General features: G+C 34.5%; 1 protein-coding gene across 1 annotated transcript; it reads left to right on the forward strand.

Moving 5' to 3' along the window:
* Positions 1-2,897: 2,897 nt before the first annotated feature.
* Positions 2,898-8,102, forward strand: LOC112042831 (uncharacterized). The gene is made up of 5 exons (XM_052882853.1): positions 2,898-2,920; positions 3,347-3,447; positions 5,464-5,562; positions 6,505-6,596; positions 7,753-8,102. The coding sequence occupies exons 1-5, from the start codon at positions 2,898-2,900 to the stop codon at positions 8,074-8,076; spliced, it is 639 nt and encodes a 212-aa protein (XP_052738813.1). The 3' UTR covers positions 8,077-8,102.
* Positions 8,103-10,610: the final 2,508 nt, after the last annotated feature.

The raw sequence follows: 10,610 nt of genomic DNA on the forward strand, positions 1-10,610 counted from the left end.
TTGTTTGAAGCATTGATGATTTATAATTATAATTGTATACGTATATTTATGTAAGACTCATTAAAAATTGCTTACAAATAATTATTATATTACAAAACATTACTTAATTCTCATGTAAGTTTAAGCAATTTTTAATTCTGTGAAAATGTGTTTTTTTATTGTGTAGGAATTGAATTCAATATTCTACTCGTATGAGTTTGGTGTAGACTTTTAACGGACCAAGGCGCATTTGGAACCCTCGTAACTTTAATTTTCAGTTTTCGATCAATTGTTAATATAATTATATAATAATATTAATACCTGCCCCTGTAGCCAGATCTTGATCACGTGACCTGTCGATAGCAAATGTCATTCCCATACATTTTTCTAGTATTCGAAGCGTTTGCGATCGTAGAAAGAGAATCGATGTGCCACTTGGCTACAAGGGCTGGTCTTCATCAACCCATATTCGGCTCACTGCTGAGCTCGAGTCTCCTCTCAGAATGAGAGGGGTTAGGCCAATAGTCCACCACGCTGACCCAATGCGGATTGGCAGACTTCACACACGTAAAGAATTAAGAAAATTCTCAAGTAGGTATGCCTGTTTTTTTTCCACCGTTTGAGACACGTGATAATTAATTTTCTTAAAATGCACACAATTGAAAAGTTGAAGGTGCATGCCCCGAACCGGATTTGAACCTACACCCTCTGGAATTGGAGGCAGAGGTCATATCCACTGACCTGTCACGGAACCTACACCCTCTGGAATCGGAGGCAGAGGTCATATCCACTGAGCTATCACGGAACCTACACCCTCTAGAATCGGAGGCAGAGTTCATATCCACTGGGCTATCACGGCTCATATGGTTGTAAAATTTGGTCTTAAGCTGGGTTACATCGTTTACACATGTACTAGCTTTCAGGTTTTTCTATATTGCAACATAACAAGTGCAGAAAAAGGTGAATTAAATTGCAGCAATAGGTAGATAATAATAATTAATAGTTACACATTTTTTCTAAAAAATATACGCGGATATTGAAGTTTGCTTTACATTTGATGGGCGAGCACAGACAACACTGTGTTGCTCTGTGTCAATTTGTCTCTTGTAATTTTAAAATAGTATGTGAAGCTTTCTAACTAGTTGAAATACGTCCACCACTCTTGGTTTCACTTATATGAAAGTGGTGGAATATTTTGTAAAAGAACGTCACAACGAAATTATAATGCGAACAATATTGTACTTTATGTCAATCACTGAAAGCTTGAACTCAATTAAAGTTTTACTGCACTTAATTAAAACACAAGGAGCGCTCGACCAGTGAATGGAATACACACATTTAAAAAACACAGACAACTTAAATCCATTTTAATATCAACCATACATTATTGTACTAAGGTTTAAATTAGAACGTATAAAATTTTTGTTTGCACTTCGGGATTTTGAATTTCGAACTCGTGGAATAACCTATGACGATCAAAAGGAATTAAAGGATGAGTCATGTTTAAAAATTGTCGACCTAATTGGTTACGAAATAAAGTTGAAATTTAGTAGGCCTTTACCTTAGATAAAACCTTGTCGCAATAGTGAAAGTTTTGTCATATGTGCGCGGTCAGTTTGGCGGCAAATCTCGTCGATGACAGTTTGTTTTTAATATTTTGTAAAGTTAAGCGCGAGTGTTGTGAAAATGTGCTCATAGATAATAAATATTGTCCTACGAAATACATGAATATGGAAACGCAACTTGTTATTTCCTGTTTCTTACTTTCATTTGGTAAGTTCTCTCAAAGAGACATGAGTTTCTAATTTAGTTTTAGTTTGATCTAGAATATTTAGAAAAGTTTAGATAACTAACTATGATTATATCGTCAAAGGTACACAAAAAGGCTTCACTTACTTATTTTGTGAATTAATGAGATGTTTTATTGATGTTTCTTAAATAATTTAAAAAAAAATGTTTTTTATTAATAATCTATACTAATATTATAAAGCTGAAGAGTTTGTTTGTTTGTTTGTTTGTTTGATTGATTGAACGCGCTAATCACAGGAACTACTGGTCCTATTTGAAAAATTCTTTCAATATTAGATAGCCCATTTATCGAGAAAGGCTACAGGCTATATATTATCCTCATGTTCCTACGGGAACAGGAACCACGTGGGTGAAACCGCGCGGCGTCAGCTAGTATTTCACTACAAGACTATAACCTTAATTGATAATAATAGTGCATTTATATATCATAAAATAATAAATAAAAATTCAAAATACTATATGCATGTAAAAAACAGAACAAAATAAATATTTAAGAGGCTTCCTCATAACAAGCGTGACTTTTTTTGCCCATTTTATAATTAATTGTATGGAACCCTACGTGTGCGAGTTCGACTCGCACTTATTTATGTACTAATTTATAAATAAACTCAAGATAGCTGAGTATATACTTAGGTAGTAGGTATTTTGTTTCCTGAGAGCGTTTACCTCGCCTTAACCTACTGACATTTATAATTACGTACTACTGGCCTATTCACTATTTTGGTCTTTATTAACAACCTATTAAATTAAACATCAATTCAACTGAGCGATATCATCTACCTTTTGTATTATTTCCATGAACGGATGTTAGTAAAGACACCGGATGACATTTGATACATAGAATTTCAATTTTTTAATTTTCGTATATGTCAACTAAGATATGTCAATGTTAGTGAATTAGCCTGCAGGTAAGTATTATTATTGCAGGGGTAGTTAACTACTACCATATATTAGTAGTATATTGGTATACAAGACCAAAATAATAATCGTTTTAGCAGTTATTTTCATACCTGACCTGTATGTTTGGAAATTCGCTACGGCACAATCGAGATGTTTGGGGTTCCATTTTTAGCTCAGGTTCATATATGATTTTAAATTGACTCTAATCTATGGTAGTAGAACAGACAGGACGGTAAAAGAAAAACTAACAATTCTACATTATAAGGTCATCTGAATGCCAAAGGAGATGTCCCAAAATTGCCCCTGGTGAAATCAAAAATGCCAAGAGACCCAATAAATAATACGAGTATAAATGTGCTATCTTTTGCATTACAATTTTATATTGAAAGATATAAAAAATCTAGGAAATAGCGGGTTTTAAAATTATTTTAATTTACACCTTCGCAGATTAAGTATTATGTGAGATGTTATGATACTTAATACGCAATAACCCTGTTTCATTGTGTTTCATTCATTCAGTTTCATTGTGACAAATTAACTTTTTTTTTGTCTGGGGCAATTAATGTATGGAGAGTGGGACCCCTTAGTAGTTTTTCTGCAAGAAAATCCATTATAAATATTAATTTACTTTATACTTGTTCATAATATTATGATCAAGACGTTTTATCTTGTTCCCAGCATTATGCGGCGTTATAATCCCGGAAGAGCTGCCGTCTTTACTATCGGTGGCGTATTCTAACATTCCGCCTATAAAGAAAGGTAATTACTTTTTTACTCCCATTTCGTAATCTACTCAATACAAAACCTCAAACTATATCACAAAGCTATTCATTCCTACAGGTCTAATGGCAGGTAAACCGTGCTACACTGATTTTATTTTTAATTTTTAAATTGTTCCATGGCATTGGCTACAAAAATTCAGACTTTCTCATAAGAGACAAGATGTAGGAAGCCACGCCAATAATAAATCTAGAAGGCCATTCCCAATTAGGTATAGGTATATTATTTAAGTACTGTTAGTTCTTTTATTACTTGTATCATGAATGTCCTAGAAAAAGTATTCGAGTAAAAAGTATTGTATGCCACTGCACGTAATTAGCCATTACATAACAGTTGCATAAATAACTATTTAAAAAAAATAGAGCATGTAGGCACAGTAGAAAATCGGTTAGTGGGTTGTCTGTTAAAGATTGCTTAATGCTTATAGATAATAAAATCACCCCCGCAAGTTTGAACTTCAATATTTAATTTTGGTACATATTTATCCGTAACTCAAATGAAACAATTTACTATATAAGGTCATCCCTGTACGATCACTTAGGTATATCAAATTTAAGTATAGCAGTTGTTATAAAATATTAATATCACAAGGTCGAGTTAAATATCAAAAGGCTGATGTTTTTTACGTAATAACGTAATAAACCACGAATTGAACCGCTTTAAACAAAGGAAGTTAGTTAAAACAACTTTTACACGACCTTGGGCTGTTGATGTTATATAACACGAGGGTAACCGGAGAACTGCACTAGTTTTGTAAAAAATACAAGTAATTCGTAGAGTTAAATGTAATGTCATCCTGTTAAATCCAACTATGTACTTACCTATGTTTTGTAATTGGATTAATTAACTGGATACTTATTACTTACATAATAGCTTATATCAATTTAGTAATTAGTAGTTAGGTATTAGGTTTACTTTATTACGTAAGCTTAACTTATTTCCAGTTACGAGTTAATATTAAGACATAAGGTAATCTTAACAAGTATTTAATAATCGTCGTTATCAACCCATATACGGCTCTCTGCTGAGCTCGAGTCTCCTCTCAGAATGAGAGGGGTTAGACCAATATTCCACCACGCTGGCCCAATGCGGATTGGCAGACTTCACACAGAGAATTAAGAAATTCTCTGGTGTGCAGGTTTCCATACGATGTTTTCCTTCACCGATTGAGACACGTGATATTTAATTTCTTAAAATGCACACAACTGAAAAGTTGGAGGTGCATGCCCCGGACCGGATTCGATTTCACACCCTCCGAAATCGGTGGCAGAGGTCATATCCACTGGGCTAACACTGCTCTTATATTTAATAACAATTCTAATAATTAGGTATATCCTTTACCGGTACGCAGTAAGTTTAGTTCCCCCTCTGTCGCCCCATAGTACGCACGCATGACGCTCCAATTGAGTGGACGAGACCATCTCATACGGCGCACTATGAGTCCTACATATATCATTTCAATTTTGGGAAATTAAGGGTTCTTTCTATACGCATACTTTTACTTGTGTAGGTATTAATAATATTTAATTTAGTAAAAACTTTATTAATGACGATAATACTTAAATAGGCTAAACTTATTATAAAAATAAAATATAAGGAAATATTATTGTAACTACAACTATAAAATTAAAATAAATTAATTTTAAAACTAATACCTAAAAATACTAATCAAAATTTGCCGCACTTGGTAGGGTGCCCATCACGCAGGCAGCATTCCCGCGTTGAATTGCGATTGAAATTCTTTGCGCGAGAAAGCTGCCCGCCCGAGGGTCGCCTGTTGCCTCTCTGAGGCGTTTGCTGATCTCCTTGTGGAGAGTCTGAGCGCTCCTGCCCCACGGGCCTAGTGTCTCGACGCCAAACGGGACGAATTCATATTCCTATTCATTTAATTTAGTTATTTTTGTTTTAATATAACAAATAGAGTATTCTCTGCGTTTTTGACTACTTGGGCATATGTATTATGTGCTAATAGATATATCCATAATAAATTTGCAGGCACAGATTCACGGATAGGTTTCGGGTTCGCATTCGGCAACCATGCGGACTTCCAGGTCATGCTGGAGCTTGGACCGCAGACCAACACCATGAATTTAAGTAAGCATAATTTGTATCACTTATTTTTTTACCATTTATAAAAATAAAGTTTTTAAAAATACCAGACTCAAATAACGCTTTTCGGTACAGGACCGTTGTCTGAACTAACACTATCGATACAATTAACAGTTGACTCAACATTTCGCATGGCGGTAATCTCGTGAGCTAGGTCAAAGTATTTTGATTCTTTTTGCTTTTCAGCTTTAACCAGATTATCGTCATTTGAACAGTAATATCAACAATTATTGTACGGTCCACTAACCGATGGTCTAGAGCTATATCAGGTCTATTGGCTACAATATACCTGACGCCGCCATGTGTCCATCAACCTGAATCGTATAATATGTGAACGTCATTTGCCTGTAATTAATTACACCGCAATCATACACCTAATAGATTTATTTTATTATACGAGTAAAAAGGCGAAAGTTTGTGTGCAAGTGTGTATGTTTATTCCTCCTTTGCGCTGCGGCTACTGAAGCGATTTGGCTGAAATTTAGAATGGAAGTAGATTTTACTCTGGATTAACACATAGGCTACTTTTCATCCTGGAAAAATCTATGGTTTCCGCGGGATTTGTGGAAAACTGAATTCCACGCGGATGAAGTCGCGGGCGTCCGCTAGTAATTAATATCTTTAAAATTTTTCATTTTAATCTATTTATGACTCTGCTTTCTGCATCCACGGCCGTGGGTTCGATTCCCACAACTGGAAAATATTTGTGTGATGAGCATGGGTTTTTTCCAGTGTCTGTGTGTACCTTATATAAGTATTTATATGTAGTATAGAAATGTATATGAATATTATAATATCAATTATCTTAGTATCCATAACACAAGCTACTCTGTATGCTTACTTTGGGGCTAGATAGTGATGTGTATTGTTTAAGTATATTTATTTATTTATTTTATTTTGTACATTTTTTTTATAATAATATTCCAGCCGGCCAACCGTTCCCCAAGAATGGTAACAGCAACAATAAGCGGCAGGCGCCTTCGCCACCGCCGGCGAAAATTAACAAGAACAGGGAAAAGGTAAACTATTTTAGTTATTGAAATGTATGATAATCTATATCTATACTAATATTATAAAGCTGAAGAGTTTGTTTTTTTGTTTGTTTGTTTGATTGAACGCGCTAATCTCAGGAACTACTGGTCCGATTAGAAAAATTCTTTCAGTGTTAGATAGCCCATTTATCGAGGAAGGTTATAGGCTATATATTATCCTCGTATTCCTACGGGAACGGGAACCACGCGGGTGTAACCGCGGGGCGTCAGCTAGTTATTGTTATAAAGATGAAAGATTTGAGTGTTTGGCTGCTTGTTTGTATTGAATAAACTCAACTATACTGCAGCCATTCTTGATATACTGAGTACTGTTTATCAACAAACAAATTAGAAATGAGGGTATAAATCGCTAGTCATTTCACACCTATTAATAATTATAATTAACTTGTTCTTAAATTAATGAAAATAAATTTAATGAGTAAGCTTAGTACAATTACAGATATGGTTGATATATTTTATATAACATTTTATAAACAAACCATACATTTTTTAAAATAAATAAGTTATAAAATGTTTTCTACCTTCATTTCTAATTTATTTGTTGGTAAACAGTATTCATCAAGAAAGGCTGTAGTATACTTAACCAATTTCAAAAAATCTTTCATCATTACTATCTTACGTTATCCTTGATGAACGGGACCTGCGCGGACAAAGTCGCGAGCGACCGCTAGTGAAATATTATGTAATTCCACAATTATTATTGCTGTACATTTAACATTACATCTTAGCCCAGGAATATATGGAACTTTGACGGAAGATTATAAAGTAAAGCGCATATTTAGTGTAAAAATAAAAATGCTTAAAAACTTATTGCATATAATAATTTACTTTGAATTGATTAATGACATCAAACAAATCCCAGGGAGTTGTTGGATGGTGTCGTGATGTTTAAAGGTCTGCAAAATGGTCTAATTAGTAAACGTTCATCAGCTGATGTGACGATGTTTATGAATTGGATTAAACTTTAAAATATACACATAGTATCATAATTAGCGGCCTATTTTAACAGCCCACTTAGGGCTAGGTCTTCCTCTTTATAGGAGAGGTAAAGAGCTTAGACAACATTGCTTGTTTTGCGGAAGAAATAAAATATTGTCCTTTAGATACATTTTTAAAATTACAGTTCCTACAGACGGACGCGGGGAAATATCTCCAAAATTGGGCTCAAAAAATGAAAAATCCTCCAAAACCTGCCAAAATACCAGAGTCGAGACCCGGTGACGTCATGAATCTAGAAGACTCCATGGTAGAACTAGTCAAGAACGATAAAGGTGAATATGAAATACACCAGCCGAAACCTGGTCACATGCCGCAGTATGTACTGGACAGTCTAAAAAAGTTGTACGGAGAAAAGAAAGAAGAAGCAAAGAAGCTAGTAGAGAAGAAACGAAGTGAGGCAGAGATAAAGAAGATAACAGAAGATTTGTCAGATGTTGATTTGGACTGAATAAATGGCATTTTTGTAGTAGAGTATCCTGTTGTTTTTACTGTTATTGTGATTACAATTTTTTTTTAAATAACTTAAAGTTCAATATCTCATTGAAGTTCAATATATCTTTGACTCAGGATTCGAACCCAGTATATTAAATATAATATACTGTAGATAAGGTGGAGCAACAACTCAAGGTCCTGGGTTCGAATCCTGAGTCAGGAAATAAAATATTTAACTTTACTTTCTCTTAATAAAATTTCAGTGCAAACTTTCCGTCCGGAATGTAGTGGCGTAACCCGTTCCTCGCAGAGCTCATTAAGCAGGGGTTGGTACCAAATAATTTAAACATCCTGCCCCCCAACCTACATTGAAGCAGCGTGGTGGGTTTAAACTTCACATCCCATCTCCTATATTAGTTTTTTGTGGGCTCTTCTCGGACCAAGACACGTTTGGAACCTTCGTAATTTTAAGTCGTCAACTTTACTTACCACTATAAAAAATCATGACACAACTTAAAATTTCAAAAGCGCTTGTAACTGAGCGTAATTTAAATAAATTATTTTTGAATTTTATAGAACGAGGCTTTAACCCTGTACTAGACCGCTAAAAATAGCAAAAATGATGACTGTAGTTATAACAACTAAACAGTCCGGTCCGTGAAGGTACACGGGCAATTAAAATCGCTCCATTCATTGCTTACCTATAAGGTCACGATTACATTAAACATTTTACTGCAATACCTGGAAACAAAGTTGCATCAATGTAGCGTAACACCGTATTGAGGAACATGGGGTAATGGATCAATTTAGAACTATTAATGATGATGTTTTTTTGAATCTTGTAACGATCGCTTCGAGGATGTTAATGATAATGACCAGCACCAGCTATTCTATTTTTTTTTTGTAGAAAAATTCCACGTCCACATTTTTTGGAGTTTACTCCTTAAGAATCGATTTTGTATGCAAAAAATATGGGCAGTAAAATTCGATGACAATGACAGCGACGTTTTTGTGCGCAACCTACTCTGCGCACCTTCACCGTGCGCTGCCGCCAACAGTCGCGGCCTGCTGCTCCTCGGTTGCGCACCTTTCACTTTTCAGGCGTGTTATTGAGACGTATACAGTGTATGCTGTGGGGCAACATACACCTATTTAGACAGTCGATCTGATAGAGTAAACTCCATTCGTGAGTCGGATGTAAACTCCACACAATTTTTTCTATTTCTTTTTAGTTCTACTATTTTCTAGTTGCTTAGTCTGATGGTAGAAGGGCTGGCTTGCAAATTAGAAAATCCAGTCAGTATTCTTGCCAGGATTCCACGTAGTCATGATTTGTATAGGTTGACTTATTATTAGGATAACTTAGCTTAAGTTTCCTATTGTATTCTCTCTCAATAAAAAAAATAACCCGCGGCATTTTAATAAAATTTACCGGAAACTTGACCTATGCTGAAACTTCATTTTAATATCGTACATATAAGTACCGTTATCAGGATAGCAGTTATGCTAATTGTATAACCGTAGGTCAGAGGACCAGAAAATTAGACATAGCTTGCTTACGAAGAATTGCTAATTGATTTATACAGGATAAAAATTATCGTGAAAAAAACTCTTTTACAAGGGGTATTACACAAAAAACCTTACAAATATAAAAGCTTACGAGTTTCTGTCACTAGTGACTACCTATTTACCTAGTCCATAATAATGAATACAAAACCTAAAAATGAAATAGAAAGTTACTACTTTAATTATTTTCATGACATAAATCTAACTACATGTAGGTATAAAATCGAAAGGTATTGAATTATATTGAAAACTGATTAACGTACAAAGTTGAAATTTAGCATGGAGGTAGATTATAGTTAGTGGACGTCCGCTTAGGAACGGATTTTACGAGAGGGCCGGATTAAAGAGGTCTAACCGCGGACGAAGTCGCTATCGTTCGATAGTGGTATTATATTAGAATGGACAGGAAGGGACTTGAACAACATTATCAAGAAAAACTCAAAAGAAGTCACAAAAAATATTGGCATTAAAGTAATCCCAGTTCAACAGCCTGTAGTTACCTATTCATTATAATGTTTATAACTTCACATTAAAGAATACATTACTTCAGAGGATTATCAATGTCAAAACCGAAGATAATATATATTATAACAAAAAAAAAACATCCATTCACAGTACACGTAGTTAGTTACACGCATGAATAAACATTCCATAGACATAAAGAAGTAAAAAGCATCATCAAAAAGTTCGCGTTAACGAGATAGAGAGCTTAATACAGATAAATAGACGGACAAACAAATGTTTGTATCATTCAGTAAAACAACATCTCTACTTGTAATGTCAAATGAGCACTTACGACTAATTTATTAAGAGATAAAGCGTGCGGTTCAAGTTTCAAGCTGAAGCGTTTACAATTTTTAATTAAAAAATATTTATAACCGGCTATACAACCATTTGGTATTTTTCTCATTTAATATTTTGTTTTTGGCAACCTGTCAAACGACATTGAACCGTTCGTTTGTTGGTTTGAGATTATGTGTCATC

The sequence above is a fragment of the Bicyclus anynana genome, chromosome 8 (assembly GCF_947172395.1).
Source record: "Bicyclus anynana chromosome 8, ilBicAnyn1.1, whole genome shotgun sequence".
NCBI lineage: Eukaryota > Metazoa > Arthropoda > Insecta > Lepidoptera > Nymphalidae > Bicyclus > Bicyclus anynana.